The sequence below is a fragment of the Pleurodeles waltl genome, chromosome 3_1 (genome assembly GCF_031143425.1).
Source record: "Pleurodeles waltl isolate 20211129_DDA chromosome 3_1, aPleWal1.hap1.20221129, whole genome shotgun sequence".
NCBI lineage: Eukaryota > Metazoa > Chordata > Amphibia > Caudata > Salamandridae > Pleurodeles > Pleurodeles waltl.
The window spans coordinates 1,176,504,371-1,176,527,101 of record NC_090440.1 but is presented as its reverse complement, the minus strand read 5'-3'; the positions used below and the strand labels follow the sequence as shown (position 1 = coordinate 1,176,527,101).

The 22,731-nt window shown below is 42.2% G+C and overlaps 1 protein-coding gene across 7 annotated transcripts in view; it reads left to right on the top strand.

Moving 5' to 3' along the window:
• The window catches only part of TMEM45B (transmembrane protein 45B), a 272,895-nt gene that overhangs the window by 207,890 nt on the left and 42,274 nt on the right, over positions 1–22,731 (top strand). For all 7 annotated transcript variants that reach the window (XM_069224488.1, XM_069224483.1, XM_069224486.1 and 4 more), the window contains one exon: positions 326–524. In XM_069224488.1, coding sequence (XP_069080589.1) covers positions 341–524 — 184 coding nt within the window. In that variant the 5' untranslated portion in view covers positions 326–340. The remainder of the gene's footprint in view (positions 1–325; positions 525–22,731) is intronic.

Below are 22,731 nucleotides of genomic sequence, written 5' to 3'. Positions count from 1 at the left end.
CACACATATATTTTCTTATGCGCCAATTGGGGTTTCGTTCTGTGACTGTCTCCGTAACCTACACAGACATCTGCTGCATTAACCATTTGGTGTTTCATAAGTTAATATAGAGCATTTCCCACAGATAGCTTTAACGTGAATTTATACTGTATATGCAGTTACCTAAAGGTGAGAGTCCAACAGAAAAATTGCAGCATATTCTGGTCGTTATAGGCACATCTCTGACTCCACTCTCACGTCAATGATTTTTAGCTAAGGTGCTTGACCACTGCTCATAGTAGATTTGCTGAGCAGCTACTTTAATTATTTGTTTTTATTGTTGCAGTGAGACCAGTCCGCAATGGCAAACTTCAAAGGACATGCCCTTCCGGGCAGTTTCTTCCTGCTCTTTGGACTCTGGTGGTCTGTAAAGTACCCGCTCAGATACCTGAACCAGAAGATGAAGAGTAACTGCCGCTCAAACCAGTGCTACCAGCGCCTTGAACTAGTGGAAGGCATCCTAAAAGCAGTGTTTGCACTTGTGGGTATGTATTAAAGCTGGTTGTACATGCACCAGTTCTCTTTTTAGGGGCATAATTCCTCCTGATGGAGCCTGTGGTCCTTTCACTAATTCTGGAGACCAATGAATCTTTTCTTCTCAGTTCCAAGGGGTGAAGAGTAACAGATGTCAAACTCATGAAACGTTTTTTTACAACCCAAATGTCACCACATAATAGTGGGAGTTGATTCAAAGGGTTAAAAGATTTATTACAGACCAGTCAACATTACATAAATCTATATAGGATCTATTGGGACACATCATCGTCTCCCTTATGTTGAATTTTGTGGTTGTTGATATACATCTTGCATTGCACCTGTATTACTCACAGATGTGGGCATCTGGCTAGTTCTCTGAACTGCTTTCATTTGAGTAAGCGTCAACTTGTCTTTAAGCTTTTTCTATTTTGTCATGGCACTATTGTGCATAGTGCAAAATCTCATCAATGGACTTATCCTGCCAACAAATCAAATGCTGCTTTCGTCAAACTAATCTCTGGTCTCAAACCAGTCACAAACCTCGCCACAAGATTTCCCATGTCCCATTGCCTCTAAAGTCTCTATGCCACTATACTGTTTGAATGCCTGCAGCAGTCTCTCTTGTCCTGTCAGTTTTGACCCAATCGACATCCTGAGGGGGGACCTTCCCTTTCAGAAATGTTATGACCTCCAGGTACTTCTTTATAATCAATGTTGAGGGGCCCTTGGTTCCTTCTCAAGCCAATGAACAGCTATCTTACATTCCGCCCACAAATCACTTTGAACGACAATATCGAACAACGTGTTCAAATCAACCCACAACACCTGCAAAATCTTCACACACCTTTCAACCTGATTGTACCATTCAACTGGCTTCTCTCACAATTTTGGGAAATCATTGTTAAATGTTCAAGATCACTCCTACTCCATGGCACATGTACATAACCTCCACCAGCCACCTCTCCATTTCAATGCTTCCCTGTGCTCCAACCGGAGTTGGTTCACCCGAAGGTTTTGTCACCTCTTTCTTCTTCGCCCATTTGGTCTCCAATTTATTCAATGAATTCCATTTTCTAATATTTTGAATCCATTCCTTAATCTGAGTCTTTAATCCTGGTGTCCTTATCTCGGAGATATATTTGTCACTAAAACACACCTGATACCTTCTTTGCAAGTTTTTTGTTTTGTTCAAATCTACCTTATATTTCTGTGCCAATTTATCATGCACTTGGCCCACTTGCTTAGTAATGTCCCTACACATGAAAGTGAGCTCATCATCTTGATATGTATCTAGCCTCTCCAATCCAATATTTCCAACTATCATCGTGTACAGCTCTGTCACTAATTTGGTCACATCTAAAATTCTCTCCCTTGGGGGTGATGGAAGTGTCTCCTCGCTCACCTCTGTGCTTGTACTCTCCTTAGAAGGAATATTTCCATTAAAGAATTGTACCCATTCATCTATCCCCTTGGCACTATTGGACTGTGTAACCACAGGAATTTTTGGGGTGGACTTGATTCCCTGATTCAAATGTGATTTCCAAATGCAAAGAGTACGAGAAGGCATTTTTGATATGACACTATGGAAGCACATTATGACATGTTCATTGTCGTATGTGCACTTGTCCCACATGGAGTACTAGCATGTGTTGGAATTAAAGGAACAAAATCCTTGGCACTCGAAACATTGAGACACCACTCTCTTTCAGCATTCCCTGGTACATTCAGATTATACATATTCCTCCCAAGACCTTCTGTCTTGTACATAGGAACCATTGGACCAATAGTGACTGGAACTGTAAAAGCATCCACAGTACTCACTGTAGGATCAATGGGAACACATTCTCCCTGTCCTCCTTTCCGAGACCCAAACTGCCCCATAGAAGAAACTCCCACTGGGTTAGAGGTCGAATTTGTTGGGACAGTCACAACAGCAGCTAGAACACTACCACCAACATTCGGATTTCCACTCTTGTCTCTGTTCTCATTATAAGGGGGTGGACATTCTGAAAGTAACACATCCAAAAGACTATTTCCAGAATCCCCATCACTATCCAAACTCATGTCATCTGTCTCCCTTGGTTTACTTTCTTTCGGTTTTTATGCCATTTTATTTTCCTCCTCTCCTTCAGCCACTTCATTAGTCTGGGCTGGATACAGCTTGACTCCCTCTGTCCTGTCTGTTCTCCACCTCTTCTAGTCAGCGTCCCATCTGGCATCTGCATAACTCCTCACAGCTTTCCTTACCCTACCTTGATATTTCTCTCATGAGCAGCACATTCCCAAGCATTAAGTGCTTCACATTGTGCAGGTCTAGGAGGTGGCTTCATTGTGTACAGCACTCTCCTCAAATTCTCAATAATTCACAAATTAAATGTGCCATACTGCAGGAATCTCAATGGACCATCCTTTTCTGTGAGCTTGTACCATTGACCAAGCCAAACACATGTATGAAGCTCTACATTCGTCACCATATAATGACCTGGTATACCTTCAGGAGGCGCCACTTCTGTGGATATAAAAAGCTCCTCGAAACATGTCATGTATTACTTTAAAACATTTCATTTTTCCAAACTTGCTGTGATAACTCTATTTGAAATAGCGCCGTATCTACAATCCCTTTCTCTAACGCAACCATCAATTACAGACTGGCACCCTATGATGTCGCACACCAATGGCAACCCACTATCACATCAACCAACCTATATCAGCGCGGAACACTGTGACATGGATCTCACTCCTCACAGCAGTTTCCCCCTCCTTTGCAATCTGCACACACTCTCTCTCCCAGGCAACACGTGCACACGAAATACAGTACAAAGACCTTTGTCTGCTTTACAAAAGAATACCAGTTTCAATCACACAAGAAAGTTTGCAATCACTTCTGATGAAACCTCGGCCTGTGGGGTAACATCCCAATCAGTACAGTTTCTCTCTGCGCAACAAGATCCACTATACCAAGTCTCTCACATTCACACAAAGTGAACTTATATTTTAACCTGGCCATTGATGATGTCCCACAATGACCGCAAATCTTCAGCAGACAATATAATATGGTGTCTTCCGCACCTTTTCAACTATCCCAGGACCACGTCAGGCCTGATCAACATTTCAACTTCTCGATAAATCACCACACTCCCACAACATTTAAAACAATTCCACAGAACACCATCCAACTTTGCAGTCACCGCAATCTAATTGAGAATTGCTGCACTCCACATCCTGTTAATACTTTCTAATCCACTGCCAGACCAACTCTCTTCTGCAACTCTGCCAATTTTCCACCTCTGGCCATGGGCACTGGAAATTGGGCTCTGGAGCCTACCTACTCTAGAACACTGTTCCAGTTCTCTCCACTTCAGGAAGAGGACCATCCATTACTGCTACCATCTGTGGTCCTTTCACTAATTCTGGGATCCGATGAATCTTTTCTTCTCTGTTGCAAGTGGTGAAGAGTAACAGATGTTAAATTCATTAAACGGTTTCTGTACAACCCAAATGTCACATAATAACATTTGGAGTTGATTCATATGGTTAAAAGATTTATTACAGACTCCAAGTCAATGTTGCACAAATGAGTCAATATCATAGTGTAAATATAAAGAATCACCAAAGGGGAATTAAAGCGTTGTACAATGTTAAACCTGGTTATCACATACAACACTAAAACGTCTATTGCAACAATGCAAAAGATCAGGAAAGGCACATGGGGCCATATGTACGAACACATTTTCCCATAGACACATAATGGGCAAAACTGCTTGCTACATCTGGCCCTTGATTCCTAGTCACTAAAACCAAATTTCCCTGCCTAACCATTTAAACTACATCCTAAATATCCTAATAATTTAGGAATATTTGAGAAAAATCTGCAAACAGAAACTCAGTAGAATATTCTGTCGAGAGGTGTGGTGGCATGAAGCCACATAAAAGTATGAGATCTGTACCTCAAAAGGATCCGTTCAGCTCTAAGGATAGAAAAGGGTCTGAATCTTTCACTAACTAAACTATCCTTAAATCACAATTCCTCAAGATGATGACATCACAGTCTAAGCCTCTCGAATGAAACCCTAATTAAAATTAAGTGGATGTTACAATTTCCAATCCCTGATGCATCCCATCTTGATACTCTTCGTTCTCAGCAAATTTAAAAGTGTTACGACTGTTAAGATTCCAGAACACTCCTCACTTCGTCCTTGCATATTTTGTCTCGGGTTTTCTTATCTTTCATGCACAATGAGCTTCTTGTTAATTCAGTTTCTGCACCGAACACCTGCATCTTGAAAGAAACATTTAAGAAAACAACTCCACAGTGAATGTTTACTGAAAAAAAGGAAATTATGAGTAAGCTTTCACTCCAGCCAAGTTAATTAAACACAAATATACCTTCAAATTAAATGAATTCTAAATTCTAAACACTAGTAAAGAAACTTCAACATAACAGTTCACTAGCACACCAAATCGAGGGGAAGAAGGGCATGGACACAGTAGGGGAGTTACATTTTCACATCATTTTAGTAGTTGTGTGTTTATTTCTACGACAAGTGGACTTCTTAACACTATTAATGCACCGGTTACTGCTCAAGCTGCCCTCATTCCGGCCACGCAATGTAGCACATTTCATATGATACATAATTGGGCCTGGCTTCCCAGTGGCTGTGGGTGAAATGACAGAATGTTGCCAAGGTGGCTTAGAATCTGCAGAAATGGTCAAAAATCAGCCGCCCACCTGAAATTAACAGGTGATTCCACCGAAGTCAAAGGTACTTTCACTTTGTTAAAGGACTAGTTCTGAAGTTAGAGTCCCTGGGTGCAGTTCACAGGCCTGCTTTAGATCTGGTAGCAGACACGTTTTAAGGTAAGGGCAACGTGGGCAATTGGTCAGGGCTCCCACCGTCTGAGGGGTCCCCTGGTAAATGTTCTTGTAAAGTGTGATGACCTTCACTTTTTGTTCAAGCTTTATTTTATTATTATGTACTAGGCCACTAAACATGCACTTGCTGTGTCCTTTCTATAATGGGAAGGAAGAACATGCTGTTTTATGACCCTGATTTCCACATAGAATATAGTTGGGAGGAAGACAAATGTTTTATTTAGCTGGCAGACACCGACTGGGCAGCTTGATATTTTGTCTATTTTTGTGTGTTCTGAAAGTTAAACTTGTAAATACATTCAAATTGTTTGGGATGAAGACAGCCTAAATTTGTTGAAATGCATCATATAGTCTGTTGTTCCAAACAATGGCCCCCAAAATCTATTTTGCCCAGTGCCCCAAAAAACTTCTTAAGATGGCATTGTCGGTTTGGCCACTTCTGAGACACCAGACAGTTCAGAAGAGACCAGTTATTAGCCCTCTTGATCTCAGTATCTAGGTTAATATAGGGACCCTACCTATACTGGAGGTGGGCTAGCTAAAGGTGGGGAACAAATGTTACTGGCTTGTATCTCAAACCAACAGGTCAGTTTTTGGTTGGCAGAAGGCACCGAAGGGAACAGGAGTACATCAGAGAGCCATTGGTTCACCAAAAGTTCCCACCAGGCTACTGGACTTTTAGGACTAGTGATCTATCACAGGTTTTCAATTCATGATATCTCTGCTGCCTTTCAGGGATTGAAAGATTCTTCAAATAGTTCCAGTCAGCTATGGACATTGAGTAGGGTAGCAAATGCTGCATCCACTTTGTCTTTTGGTATCCCTGGCTCAGCTGTGGATACCTCTGGCCTCGGGGGTCATGAGCATGCTGGCAAAAATAGAAAGCAAATGCCTCTGTAAGCCCAGTTTACGTTCCTGTTGTCTGCACTACACAAAATTACCCTGCCCACTAAGAAGAAAATGTAAGGTTGTTCAGGGGCTAAGGGAGGGAAGAGAGTCGAGCCTAGGTATGACACTGCTAGTCAAAAGGTATGTGATCTGACTTTTTTGACCCATGGCATTGTATTAAATCAGCCTCCATGGACTGACTGTGACTATGCACGGCCAATAGGATGGAGTGAAGAAGAAAATCAGTGTTCTTTTGAAAATGGAAATTGGCAGCTTTGGGTTCCCACAATGTGTGATGCAGGTGAGAGATGTCATTTTACTACATTTGCAGTTCTAGTAAGCTTTATGCAGGTTCTTGATGATTCTTTTGATATTGCAAGTGTTTTTAGATTCTGTCTACTGAACTTTAGAGACCTTGTGGCGCCAGGAAAGCTCACTTCATCTCTAGGACCTCCACGCATGCTTCGAAAATGGGCCTTCCCTGTGGCTGTTAGTCAGTAGTGTTGTCCTCTCCGCACTTGTCTGCATGAGCAGCAGTAACACCCACTGCCATTAAATACTTCACCACAACCATACGGGTGCTGGGGTTTTGAGTACTGTTGCAGGTGAGATCTTCTGGTCAGACAGGAGGTGGAATATATTACCTCAACCCACCAGACATCTATGGAGTCTTTGTTATAGATCCCCCGGACTACAGCAACAATCAGGTTGTGGCACCCACAAGATGGAAGAGACCAGATAATGGACTACCGTTTTGTGACGCATTGATAGTATACCCGAGGGCAATTTACTTCTTTCTCAACCATTTAGCTGCTGTGTAACATGCCACTTGCAACCTTACTCAACATGCACTACACATATCTAAAAGTTTGAATAACCGTTAGGGGACAAAAAAAACGATTTCAAGGGTTATAGTTAATATTCCATGCCTCTGACGCCATGAGCTGTGGTCACAAATTGCCTATCTTCCATGGTCTACATGGGTGCAGAAAAGTACACTCCAGTTTGCTACTTACACTACTGTGGAGGCAAATCTTTCAGATGTACCTCGCCAGCAGTAGCCAATGCTTCTCTCATGGAATCTGGTCCCATGCAGTCAAGTCTATCGGGAGAAAATAATCATAGGGCATGCAGAAATTCAAACCGGGTTGATATAGTACAGCATCCCTTGCCGTATGAGATCTTTCAGCTCCACATTCAGACACTGGCTTGATTGATTCAAATGTTTGCTGAGCATGTAATTACCCTAGTAAAGGCTGTTTCTCTTGGTGAAACCTTGACAACTTTGAGTAGAACTACTTTAATCTGTGACAAAAAGAAGAGCTTTTTTGTGTTTGTAAAAGCAGGGGAGGGTGCTAATCAAAAGCAAAAAGAGGACAAGAGTTGCGTGCTTCCGCATAATCCCAGAAAAAGTATTGCGATCTAACTGTCCAATGGAATCCAGGAGTCACCAAATAGTTCGTCATTTTAGATATGGACGAATCTAGTGAATCTTTGGAGGACAAAAAGTCTTTATAAGTAGTAAAGTGATGAGGCATAAATGGTTTTGTGACTCAAATGGCCTTTCCTAGGCATCTTTTTACCCACTGATAGCTAATCATGTGACTCAAGATTGGTAGAAAGGGGTGTGTCCATTCAGCCAGAGTAAAAGAGGAAGTGGCATATTTGGTTTATGCTGCAGTCTCACCCCAAAACAGGCAGGTAGAAAAAGATATAGGTTAAATAGCTGCAACATAGATTGAGGAGAAAGGAGCTTAAAAACGGCTGATGCAGTGCTAATTGACTGATAGTGACTGTCAGCCTCACTAGGGGCTCTTAGGTAATTTACTAAATACACAACTGCCCTCAGTAGTCTGCTCTTACCAATGGTTTGCGGGGATGTTGCAGCCATTGCTGAAGGACTGCACATGCCCCCACTGACTGTGGGTGATTGGCGGGTCCTTGGTGAGAATATTTTACCTCTGCTGCCTGAACAGAAAGCTTTGAACAGGCAATATTAGAGCAGCCAGTTGTCTCTGCTCTAACCCCAATCTGCTCATAGCTAAACATCCCCCCTCACACAATTGAAGTTCCTGGGCCAACGTGGTGTCTCAGGAAGAAACTGCAACAGGCTGGGGTTAAATATACTGTGTTATATCTGGCTCAACTCTTGATGGGATACATGTTTTCTCTTTACCACGCTGTCTTAGACGTTTTGGAAGATACACACCAGGCATATCTGTGGAGCCCGGAGATCACGGCAAGACTGCAGGTTCAGTGGCAATGACTCATTGGGAGACTCACCATAGTGATGGGAAGCTATCGCCCCTACTTAATCACAATCCTCCCTGTCTGCTCTTTCCAGTGGGGGCCCACTATGAGTCTGTTTCAATCCTGCTCCTTCACTGAAGAGCACAGCCCCTGCGAGGTGAATCCAGGCACCCTCCTTTGAATAATAAGGGACAACACATGTGCCCTAGTCTCTCCCAATGGGAATTACCCGAATGTACTATGTTTTACTGTCATGTTTAGAGATTATATGTTGGTTTTCTGGTTTGATGTTTGATATGGTAGTCACTGGCAAGTTGGGTTCGCTGGTATGGGTGGAGGGAGGGGAGGGTTACTAACCCTAGTTTCTAATACAATTTACAAATAGGAAATGTTTGCACAGTTATCGTTGTAAAGTCGACCCATATTAGGGGATGCCAAGAGTCCCTCAAATGCACCCCTACATGTTAAAATTCTCCTTCTTCCCGACATCATAGAATGACACCCATAATTAATTGTTTGACATGGAACATCGGAGGATTGAATAACCCTCAGAAGGTCCGTCAAACGTATGCTTATTTCACTAGATATGATGTGGCCATTGCTACAAGAAACTAACTGGACTAACTGACAATAATCACCAAATGGGCAGCTCATGTCTATATTTCCTCATACTCCCATGAAGTTGCCATCCTAATTGATAAAGGAATACAGTTCCATCCACTACTCTCATTACATGGTGACCAGGGTAGATATATAATAGTGCAAGATGCACTGCAGGGTAAATATATTACAATGCTAAATGTCTATGGATTGAACATTGATGATGCCCAGTTCATCCACATGCTGGGGGCAGACATATTGTTCTTGACTCCCCAGGAGATTATTTGGCAGGGTGCTTTTAACATAACCCTCGCCCACACCTAGACAGATCACCAGTGGCATTGAAGCAGAAACCAGTGGAGGCATCTGCCATGAGAGAGATTATGCTGGACTGTTAGACTCTGCATCCTTGGTGTGGTCTCCCCTAACTTTTTGCCTCCGATTCCAGGTTGTTGATGTGTGCTGGACTCTGTTTTTTATACTCTGCGCACTTTACCACTGCTATCCAGTGCTCCCATGTAAAATGTATGGGTAATTGGCTTTCCATGATTGGTATATTTGATTTACTAGTAAGTCTTTAGTACAGTGCACTAGAGGTGCCCAGGGCCTGTAAATCAAATGCTACTAGTGGGCTTGCAGTGGTTGTGCCACCCACATGAGTAGCCCTGTACACATGGCTCAGACCTGCCACTGCAGTGTCTGTGTGTGCAGTTTTAAACTGCCAATTCGACTTGGCAAGTGTACCCACTTGTCAGGCTTAAACCTTCCCTTTCTATACATATAAGACACCCCTATACATGCAAGACAGGACCTTGGTAGCCCTATGGGCAGGGTGCAGTGTATGTTAAAGGTGGGACATGTACTGTTGTGTGTTACATGTCCTAACAGTGAAATACTGCCAAATTTGGTTTTCACTGTTGCATCTCCTATCTCTCTCATAGGTTAACATGGGGGCTGCCTTTAAATATTATTAAATCACATATTCCCTTTGGGAGCAGATAGAAATATGGAGTTTAGGGTCTCTGAACTCACAATTTAAGAATACATCTTTTAGTGAGTTGTTTTTTAGATTGTGTGCTTGAAAATGCCACTTTTAGAAAGTATGCATTTTCTTGCTTAAACCATTCTGTGACTCTGCTTGTTTGTGGATTCCCTCTCTGGGTCAGTTTGACAGTTGGGCTGTTTGTGCCTCTCTCTAGACAGTGACACAAAGGGAGCTGGGGTGTAGCCTGCATATCCTGATGAGCCACCTGTGCTGGGAGGGAGGAGTGGTCACTTACACCTGAAAGGGATGTGCCTGTCCTCATACAATGCAGTCTCCAGCCCACTGGTGTATGTCTGGGGCCTGGCATGGGCAAGTCAGGATCTTGAAAACAATAGAGACTCCTCTTTGAAGTAGGCCTACTTCAAAGGTGGAAAGGTATACGAAGATGACCCAAAATGCCTGAAAATTAGATCACTTCTGGAATTGAGAGGAACCTCTGCCAAGGAGAAGAGCAGAGGAGAAGTGCTGCCCCTGCCTGTGATTGTGCTTTGTTGGGCTATCCTGCAGTTGCTGCTTCTGCCTGTGAAAGGGGACAAAGACTGGACTTTGTTGTGCATTCCTGCTTTAGAAGAATCTCCAAGGGCTTGAACTGAGCTTGCCTCCTGTTGTTGAAGTCTCATGGCCATCAAAGACTTCCCCGGCCAGCACCTGGACTCTTTGCTGAGACTCCTACCCTGCCAACTGGTGCCCTTTCCAGTCCCTGGGCCCCTGAAAGGTGAAGTAGGCAGGCAAGTACAATGCACCTTCCTCAAAGCGGATGCTAAACGACGTGCCACTGGCTTTGCGGCTGAAATTGACGCTTCACCTGCATTGCCGCTGGGAGATCGATGCAACGCAGCTGGGGAAATGACACGCAATACCCGCTTAAGGAGGCTGATAATGAGGCAAACCCCAAAAAGCGTGGTTTGCACTGTGCAACTGGATTTTCTGCGCATCGTCCCTGGGCGTCCAGCTCAATCCAACTCTCTGCCGATCCGAGGTGCCCCGTCTGGAAATCCACACATAGCTCTCTTGCGAGGGAGAAAAACGATGCATCACCAACCCGACCGGATAAGGAAACGACGTCTGGCCTCACTTGCGAGTAAGGAATCTACGTATCACTGACTTTTCCGATGCACGCTTGGCCATGCAGCTTTATTTTTGCGCTAACCAGGTACTTTGTGTAACAACAGCATTCTCACTGTTTTCTAAGAATTAAAACTCTTTTGAAAATTCATATTTTGACTTGTTTATGTTGGATTTTTGTCGTTTTGGTCTTGTTTTGTTTAGATAAATATTGCCTATTTTTCTAAACCTGTTGACATTTTGTAGTGGTTCACTGTATTACTGTGTGTGTTGGTACGAATACTTTACACATTTTTCTGAAGTTAAGCCTTCCTGCTCGTGCCAAGCTACCAAGAATGTGAGCGATGGTTAACTGAGTATCATTCTCCTTTACCCTGACTAGAGTGAGGGTCCTTGCTTGGACAGGGGGTAACCTGACTGCCAACCAAAGACCCCATTTATAACAGGGGCCATGATTTATGGTCAATTTATTAAATTGTATCAGCAGCAAGCCTTACAATAATGTAAAGAGTACACATCATAAAAGACTAAAAATTCACGATAGCCCCATAGTCGCAATTTAAAACATATTAGCAACAATCACTCTATTCATAAAAAGTCACATATCCCCAAACAAATATAAATAATTGATTTAAGAACGACTACACCCCCCCATCCACATCTTGGAAGAAGGGCAGCCCTTTGTCAGTACCTGTCCTCTACTCGTGGGGGGACCAGAGGTAAAGTGCTTGTGCTCACAGTATTTTATATTGGCAGTAATAACTCACAATACTACAGGGTCTTTTAAAAGGGAAAGAGGGACCCTAACGTTAGTGTGGGGCAGACCATTATTTCATCAAACCGCTATCGCCTAGGGCCCTATTAGATCTTGTAAAATTTTAAAAGTTTTAAAAATCAGCCACCTCTAGTTTGGCTGGCAATTCCCTTAGCCTGGGCCAAGTGGCCCATATGCATGAGGAGACCAGGTTATGTTAGCTCATATTACCGAACCTTGCGCAAAGTGCGAGTGCAGTTTTCGTGGAATTTGCTCCACTAACCTTAAATGAGGGAGAAGCCACTGCCGCCTTGCCTCGTCAAAATTCTTATGGGCCTGGGTGAAATGAGCCACATTATCCACCGCCCCAGGGGTGCAGTCACATAACTCCAAACCTACTGCCAGCCTACGAGTGCGGACCAAGTAGCCTCTTAAGGGCAGCACTCCCAGCCTGTATTTCATATAGAGAGTACGCTTCAATTCTGGATACAACATATCCAAGTAGGCCTGGGGAGCTGGGTCATACACATTGTTAAAATAATAGTGCATGATTAAGTCAGGACTGAGTTCCTAGTGCACCCTCATCTTACTGAGTTTCCAGTATCGATCTTTTATCAGGCCCACTGTGTCTTTGGTAACTCTACCTGGATCCACCCATAGGTCCTTTAACCGAAGGTTCTCTAGAGTCTTTTTAGCATAATTGATTTAAGAGATATATGGTACGAAAGACATGAGTCTGAAACAGAAGGTACATTCACTTCCACATGGTCCAGAATAAGCTATTTGGTATCAATCTGCGATGTTAGCTCTGTGGTGATGGAGGTGACACGCCTAGCTAGGACATTTTCCAATCATGTACTAGTTCTGGTGAACCTGGGCATCTCACAGTTACCAATGGCATATAAGTGTGGTGACTGGACTGGCAGATGAAGTATTTTATAACAATTTTGTAGCAACATCCTAGAAACAATCTCAAGTTGGTATCCGAGGTTGGCACTGGATGGAAGGCTTTCAAAGTGGTAATCAGGGGATTATTCACAGCTAAGAAAGGTGGTATATTATGTTAAAAAAGGATTGAGCTTCGCATGTTAGAAACCAAAATTTAAAATTTGGAAAGGGAATGGATGCATCGTCCCTACACAGCTGTTCAAAATAAACGAGAAAGTGGAAAAACCAAAAGGTAGAGCAGTAGAAAGGCTTGCCCTGACCACACCAATGTTTGTATACATATCTTGAAGTCACAGCAATACACCTTCAACAGGTCCTACTTCTCTCTGACTCCACCTTCTCACAGAACAATCTCAAAAGAGGAGGAAGCACTATCTAATCACAATGAGGCACGTAGGTAGTTTGGTTATATAGCCATAAACCAGGACATCAATCAATTCATCAAGATGGCAAGTTCTTCGTTCAGGCCATAGATACACAGGGGCTATAATGTTGGGTCTTCAAAACGCTTGTGTTCTTCAATACAAAAATCCAGATAGGTCAACGTGTTTCGTCCCTCCGAAAGGTGTGAAACAAAAAGCTGAGAGAGAAGTATATACAAAGCCAACTTTAAAGACTCCTAAAAACTAAGTACAATTTTGATGGCTACCCAACCCACCTCACACTTCCATTTGGAAGTACCAAAGCACATTGAAAAAGTGGTAATAACAAGTTCAAGCCATAAATTCAGGATTCATCGAAGTGCTGGTTTATTTCTGAGAAGAATGCTGCTAAGGTTTACAGTGTTCTCACTGAGCATCAGCTTACACGTGTTTAGTCACTTGGACCTTTTCATGGCTGCAAACAATACACATATAACAACTAATATAATTATATTTGTCTCTGATGCACTGACAAAAAAGACAAACTATGTACAAACAGTGGATTACCCTATAACCTGTATATGAGAAGACCAGCATGAGGCACAAAAGGTTAATTGTGTATACAAGTCTATAATCCTAAAGTATACAATGTGGAAAACAACTCAAAAACTGAAGTAAAGGGCCACCACATCCGACATGCAAGTAGAAACCACCAACATGTGATAACAAGGTAATTGATAAGCACCGAAATCCTGTGAGGGAGAAGAAAACGAACAAAACCTGAGCAATCGCAAATACACATGCAAGTAAATAGTAGAATAGAGGGAGATAATAAGAGATGTAACAATAAAAAGAATGTTTGGCAGAGGCACCATTAAGAAAGCAACGAGGGTACCCGTTATGTATGTTATAACAAAGAAGAGTAAGGATGTCGTCAGGTCAGAGGATTGTCAATTGAATTTGTAAGAGAGAAATCGATAAAACAGACCCATTGCAACAAAGAGTCAGATGTAATCACTGTATATAAACAGTGGAGACACCACACTGGAAATAGTGTGAGTAAAGAAGTATACATACCCTGTGATATGGGTGAGGCCAAATGTGACAGGCCAAATTCCCTGTAGCACCACGAAAGGCTAAGTCTTAAGTAGTAGAGATGGCCATGATAGTCCTGGAAGTAATTGTAAAACAATTGAATGGAAATTGAATCACAGGGAGAGCAGACCTGCTGTTGGAAATAACTTCATGGTAGTAGGGTTCTCACCTCTTATCAGTCACCACATTATATAGCAGGACTGGCTCATGCAGAAAATGCTGAGTGGGACATGCAGTTTTTATGCCGCAGTGCCTCAAACAGTTGAAAATGAGGATGGACTAGACAGCCTGGCAAGAAGAATGCAACCCGGAGCCATATTGTAATGGACCAACATTACTGACCATATACAACAAAAAAACAAGTTAAGGGCAGAGCTGCTATAAGTACATAAATGGATTGTAACAATGCTTGTTGTCTCATATAAGGCATAAAAGTATAAGGCAGCTTCCCTGATTACAGAGAAATGCTGAGTATGGCATACCTTTCCATATCACAGTGTCTAGGAAAATAGTAAAAACTGAGGAAAAACTAGAAGACTAAACAAAAAATGGTAGCAGCGGCCATATTGTAGTGGACATTATCAGTATAACTGTTGAAAGTTATCAAAAACATAAGCTTAACAAAAAAAAATATAAAGATTGCAAGTGAATCTAAAACAGGCAAGTAGAGTAGCAGAAAAAGTGTAGCACCCTTGATAGATCTCCCAATGATTGGTATGCGTAGTAGAGAGAGAAAATATTTGTATTATAAATAATCGTACTAGTAAAACTAAGGAGGGACTAGAAGATTTTAGGACCAAGTAAAAACAGTGTCCATATTTTGGTATGAATGAGGGGTACATTACCTGGAAACCGCCCAGTAGTGATCACAGAGAATAAGAGAGGGGCTCATCACCAGTTTAGAATAGTTAGTGCTATGGTGAAATAATAACATGGATCTCATTTTTCATAGGTAAGGTATTGTCATACAATAGGTAAATAAGAAGAATAGGCATGTCTTTTGATAAGAATGAAATAGTTCCATTCATGCATGCCCAAGACAGATGGAGTCAAGCCACACAGACTGGAAAGAAAAAAAGAGGTGTGTAAACATGAGATAGTAATGTGTGTAGATCTTATATTCTACATGGTCAAGTATATGCCACAAATAGTTGCACATAAAAGTACACACACAAAATAAAAAATACAAATAGAAAAGGGCAATGTTGGAAAATGGGTTATTGGTAAGTACCTACACTTTGCAATAGGCCACTAACCTCCACTTAGGTCCAGTTAGGTCTCAGTAAATTAAACCTAGCTCAACCCTTGGTAGCTTGGCAACGAGCGACAAGGCTTAACTTAGGAGACAAAGCGTAAGCATTCAAATATCACAAAACAGTAATTAAATAAAACACATGAAACAGTTTAAAAATCCAAAATCACTTCAGAAAAATAGATTATATTTTTTATCTTTAAAATGACACCAAAATGAATAAAATCGAATAAGGGGAACCGGAGATATGAATTTTTAAAGAATTCATGCTTTCTCGCGCATAGAAGCAACTAGCGCTTAAAGGGTTAAAAAAGGTCACACTGGAAAGGAACAAAGTCCAGAGTTCAGGCCACCCTCGAGGTAACACTGTCACACTTACTTTCAGAAGTGTTTGATACAGGAAAGTGGTCCACAGCACTGCCCAAGGGTTCAGAGGCTATGTGGTGCCTCTTGGGGTCTGGGACTACAACTCCCACAATGCACCTCTTCAACTTATGGAGTTGCTCCAAACGTCTCCAAACTTCTCCAAACTTCTGGATCTTCTTCCAGAGGTCCTTTTCGTGTCCTTGAAGTGTCCACAACTTGATCCAAGGCTCCAGAAGCTCTGTTTGCTCCTTGGCAGTTGGGGCTACAATTCCCAGAATGCACCTGGTCAGAATCCTCAAATGGCCACTGGACACTGGTCAGCTGGGCTCTGCTTGCAGGACTTGATGCAGGGGACTCTGGGCAGCTCCTTTGTACGTGTAGCAAACAGGGAGTCCCTTCTTGAAGCAGTAGAAGACAGGTAAAGTCCTTTTAGTGGTGAAGCCCAAGTGTGCAGCTGGTGCAGTTCTCCAGAGTATGGTGTCCAGGTGCAGGTCAGGGGTCCAGCAAGGCAGTCCTTCTTCTCCTGTAGTTCTTCCATGTTGGAATCGGATGGGGATCTGAGGTGTGGGTGCAGGTCTGCCAGTTTTATCCCTGCTCCTGGGTGAAAAACAGCGGGACCTGGTTCTCCCAATCAGGGGCAGGGTCCTTCCCCCTGTGATGACCACTTCCTGAGAAGTGTGGCGAAAATCAATCCCAGTGAGCAACATTCCTTAAAAAATCCATCATGGCTGAAAGTGATTTCTGGAGGTTACAACTGGCTGAGCCCACCCACTGGTGCGGCTAAAAATCCTAAACACACCCCTCTCCTAATCTAATCAAGGGGGCACCGAATTGTCTGGGTTTGCAGGATATGGGGGTGCTGCTGGGTTGCTCCAAATGTCCTTCTCTGCCTTTGAAGACCAGTTTGGCAGCCTTCCCCCTTCCAGCCTCACTATCTGCAGAGGGGAGATCTCCTCCCACAGGCACATCTCTTTGTGTGAAGCCAGGCCACTTCACACCTCATCAAGGCAGCCTGGCCAGGCTGCCAGAGGCTGGCCAGTCAGAGCACAGCAGCAAAAACACTGGAGGGATGAAGTTGGCAACTTTTCAGGTAAAATTTAAAACTGTTTATCTGAACAAGTTATATGAAACCCAACAACTGGAAGTTATGGGATTTATTATAACAATGGATTTGATACCAAACTCTTGGTATCTATTACTTAAGGGGACTTTTAAAATTAAAATAAAGTCTCCCCATTCTAGCCTATGGAGACCATGAACTACAAAGAGGGAAAAACAAATTTGGCTGTTTTTACCTCACCAGGGCTTATAAAACTATTTTTATAAGGTCCCTGCTTAGAGTAACAGGGCACACCTTAGGGGTGACTTATATGTAAAAATAAGGTATTTTAAGACTTTGGAACTACTTTCCATTCCAAAGTCGAATTTGCATATAACTTTAATTTAAAAGCAGCCAGCAAGGCAGGCCTGCCTTTATAATGACACTGGGCACCACAGCTGTGCACCTATGGGTGCACTACTTATGCTGGGGTCCCTAAACCTACATGCCCTAACATATACTATGGACTTACAGGTAGGTTGACGTAGCCACTTACAATTAGCCTAATTTGCATACTGATTTTACACAGAGCACAGGCCCTGGGACCGGTTAGCAGTACCCAGGGCACCATCACAGTCAGGAAAACACCAGCAAAAAGTGGAAAATGGGGGCAAAAAGTTAGAGGGCCTCGGCAATCAGCCCTGTTCTCTCACACGCAGCAGGTAAACATCTAAGGATAACTGTAGCTAATACATAGTCAGGTACCTTAAATATTTAGCCACAACGGTGTAAGACTACAAAGTACAGACATAATAATAGATGAAGCTCACGTCACTGGTGACCATCGAAGTAATGTTCATCCTCAAGGAGCAAAAAATCATGTGAACAGTTCCACAGCAGGGTGCAGTATCTTAAAACTTAAAGTAGAAAAGGCAACAAATATATATATATATATATAATATTATATATATATATATATGTATATGAGATACTGGTCCCAAATGATCACATATAGAAAGTCCACAGAAGCACCAAAGGCATGAAGAGCAGATACAGGACATAGGCCATTGAATTATTAATGTATCAAATCAACAATAATACATTTAGTTATTTGTCCATGTTAAGACCCATAACAACAGCTCTTAGACGGATGATCCATCTGCTTTCAAGTTATCTTAGTGCCAAAGTCCTATTGCCCCCATGTTGTGGAGGTTCCATGACGTCAATACCATGAAACTTTGTTAATCATGTCACACTGATGATGTGTTGTGTTGTAATGGACAGCAAAAGGGTGAGTTGTTTCTAATGGTGCGTAAATGTTCTTGGATCTATTCTTTTAAGGGTCTAATGGTCCTCCTAATGTAAATATAGTTGCATAGACAGATAATATAGTACACAACAAACCTAGTATTACAATTGATAAACCTAGTGATTTCATAGTGTCTGCCTGTATAATATTAAAAAAGTGAGGGCCTTGTCCAAAGCAAAATGACATACACTGCAACAACTCCAACTATAAAAGTCCTTTGGTGGTGAGGGCAACGAGGTCCTACCTCTGCTGTGTGTGATGATGGGTTTAGTAGAGATATAGCCCTTAGGAGTACCATCCATATGTAAAAAGTGCCAATGTCTATCCAAAATTTTGTAAACATCATGACTGAGTGGACTGTAGGGTGCTATTAGAGTTCACAAATTGTTTTTTCTTCTTCCTCCTGTTGGTGTGAGTGAGCAAGGTTTCACGTATGGTGTTGAAAGATCCTATTTCTGCCAGTAGATGGTAACCCTTCAGGGTATCCCGTAGTCTTAAATCGGAGGTCCATCTTCCACAATTCCAACATGCTTTTTGAGTCATCACTACAGTTACGTCTTATTCTAGTGATTTCCCCACAGGGTATGGCCTGAATTTGGGAAATCGGATGTGCACTTATGGCATGCAAAATTGCATTGCATGCTGTGGTTTTCCTGAACAGTTCAGAGCAGATAGCTTGGCCATTAATACTGTTAGTGTGTCTGACTTTAAAAGGTAAACTTATAAGGGGACGCAAATAGGTAGGTGAACCATTTGACTCGCAATGAAGATGTTCTTACCATAGATCCAGTACATAATCAATACACAATAATCAATAATCATTAGCAATCAATAATCAATGGAGTCAATAATTGCCACACACCATGACCTTTAAGTCATGAGTAACCACACCTTTCAGTAAAAGTTTAGAATGTTTATTTCCCTATATTAACAATGCTAAGGTCATGTAGATTAATCTCAAAATCAAATGAAACACATACAGAAACAACAATGGCTGTCCAAAATGGCGGAAGAAACGTAATCTAATCAAAACTTCAATGACAACACATTCTAAGTTTATGGCGCAGATCAATAACAAAGTCAACTGTGCCAATGTGATAATATATATGAAGCTTAGCAGATAATTTCCTCAAGCATTAGTCCCTGTTATCATAATTTCATTAGTGCGGATCCTTACTAACATCCGATTAGCATCAGCATGTTGGGCTTCATGCAAAACAATTTAGTAACACAAATTTGGAAAAACATCTAACTATGGCTCTATCAAAACAGCGCAGTTGGTACCTCGAAAGACTTTGCATGATAATCACAGTTTTTGTACAGTGACTATCCTCAGTATGGATCAGCAAAGCAGAATCAGTCTTCGTCCTCAGGACATCAGTCAATCAGCAAGGAATCAGGCTTCAGCATCAGAGTTCAGAAAAGGCAAAGTCTTTAAGCATTATAGTTAAGCACGTCTCTTGTCAAGACGCGATATGGGCAGTCGTCAGAATGAATGTAAGGGCAGAATGTCGCAGAATGTCTGTCTTCTCTCTGTGAACTCTTGTTAAGTCAAAACTGTTAAAACTACCCCCCAAATCCCTATTGGTCAGTTAGTCGTATGTTCACACTTCGTCCAATAAAACTAAAACTGCAAATCTATGAATTCTAATATTACTGAGTTCACATTTCGTTGATTGGTTTGTCTTGCGATGTCCTCATCATCCGGTTAGTCAGGTAACAATATTGTTGCAGCTTCTACTCTAGTCAGTATCTTCATTGTTCTTGTCCTGGGAAAGTTAGTCTCACACACAATCCATATAAAATGTTGCATTAGTAGGAACATCATCTCCTAGCAGTTGGTTCACATGAGAAGCTTCAGTTATGAGCACATTTAAACAATACAATAGAAATTCACAGTTTAACTTTCGTTGGACAGCCATTTTATAAAACGCTAAGAAATTCAGCTTTTACATGAGGCCTGGCAAGTAGGCCAAGACACTCGCTAAGTTATGGCCTACAATTAATAGAGCTAAAGCTTAATTCATAACCCTTAATATGACATATTACTGCATTAGTGTAACATATACAACATTTCATAAGTAATAAATCATTGATTAGTACATTTCGTTAACATTGGCCCTTCTTCGTAATCACATTTTCAAATGGTGCATTATTTTTCTGCATTATTATATTTTCTACATAAACTTATTATTCAAAATACATAAACACTGATAATCTTTATTAAAACACCTGCACTAGCAATACTCAGCGTGATGTCCAGGAAATCAATTTTATGTATCCTATATTGATGCGAGAAAGAGACATTATAAGGATTGTCATTAAGATGTTGTACAAATAATGCCAAATTATCAGTGTTGCCAGACCAAACATTATTACATCATCAGTTTATCGTCCCCAATAAATAATGTGTTCCGTGAGTGCTATAGGACAATCAGACCACACGTGTTCTTTTCAAACCATCCCATATAGAGGTTGGCAAACGAAGGTGACAATTTTGCCCCATAGCCACACCTCGCGTCTAACGATACCAAGCCCTGTTATGGGTGAATACATTGTTATCCAAAAGAATACATATTAGGTCCAATAACATTTCTATGTGTTCATACAGGGTGGCATTCCATGGTTCTAAAAAGTGCTGTACAGCTAAAATGCCTTTGTCTTTGGGGATACACATGTGGAGCGAGTTGACATTCATTGTGACCAGTACGTTTCCTTCTATCCGCTCAACATCTGAAGTTTTGCTGAGTAGGTCTTTGGTATCCCTAATGTATGAAGGCAAATTGCATACCAATGGTTGCAAATATATGTCTTTGTATTCTGATATTTTCTCAGTCGGAGACCCAATGGCAGATATAATTGGCCTCCCAGAGGGAAACCTCCCCCCTGTTTGTGAATCTTTGGGTGGGTGTAAACGCATGGTTTTCTGGGCATGGTATTGTACATATAACAGTATTCTTATTCAGAAATTAGACAAAGCTCACTTCAGTAGTTGTCTGTGCGCGATTATCCTACTGGTGCCAACCATGGACTGTCTGTAAGTTTCTGATATACCACATCACCTGAAAATTGCCTATCAATTTCATTGTTGTATTGGATTCTGTTCATTACAGCAATGTTACCGCCTTCCGTGTAATGCTACCCTTTCCAGTCTCATGATATTATGTTGTCTTATGTGTTTAAGACCCTGGGTGTAGCAGTCCTCTAGATCAGTGGTTCCCAACCTGTCGGCCGGGGACCCCTGGGGATCCGCAAAGCCTCCTCAGGGGGTCCGCGGCTGCTTAAAACATTTAATAATATTAGGTCCCAGCTATCAGTAATGACTCCTCGGGGGTCCCCATGTTCCAATAATGATTCAGTGGGGGTCCCTTGGCTCCAGTATTGATAAAATGGGGTCCACAGAAGTCAAAAGGTTGGGAACCACTGCTCTAGATCATATAGGTCCTGTGTCACTGCCTGGTAAAATAGGTCAATTGCATTGTCTGGTGGTAGTGAAAGAGTAACTTTAGATTGAGTTTTCAGACCACTGTCCAATTTGGGGTCAATGTCAAGGCACTCTAGAACTTGTGCCAAAGATGATGGACTGTCATGTATATCTTCCAAAGAAAGTAGAACTTGTGTCTTTTACATCCTTGTTGTCCGATCCCGCAGTGGGAGTTTTATCGGATTTTTTTATTATTATTATAGGTAAGTAGTGATCCCAAAATTCACTCTGCCCTGTGGTATACTCCCAATCCTGTTGTCACTTCACCTTCCTCTGTTCCTTGTTCCTCTGTCTTCTCAGAGTAGGGTTGGAAAGAGGGTAACGACACTCTCAAAACAAAGAAAGTATTGGGGTTTAATCAGGCAAGATGTACCCGGGAAGAGGTGCTTTCCTTTACCTCACCACGAGTCTGCTCAGTGTCTGTGTGACTGCCCTATCCCTGGATCAGTCGTGATTCACTCTTTTATACATCCTTTACCATAGGCAACTGACTTCACCCGGTGACTTGTAACATGCACTCTAGTGATCAGGTGCAGTGCACTACTCTGTGCCCTTAAGACCCTCCAACCACCTCCTCAGTTTGGTCCCACCCCACGAAACTTGCCTGATGCTGCAACCCTCCTGGGTCATAGCGTGAGGTGCTGCAGCCTCCTCCTGCTCCCCTGTACAGCTGGACGTGTGTGTGTGTGTGAGGCTCTGGGTGCTCCATCTGGTCCCCTTCTGGTTCACACATTGGCTGCTGCCTCCCTCCTCATTCCTCATCTTAGTTCCACCGCTTCCACTGTCTTCAATCACGCACCCGTCTCAGCTCCGCCGGTCCTCTGCTGCTTCCGTCAACACTTCTTCCTTGTGGAACTCCATTTCAACCTCTGTCTTGATTGGTGA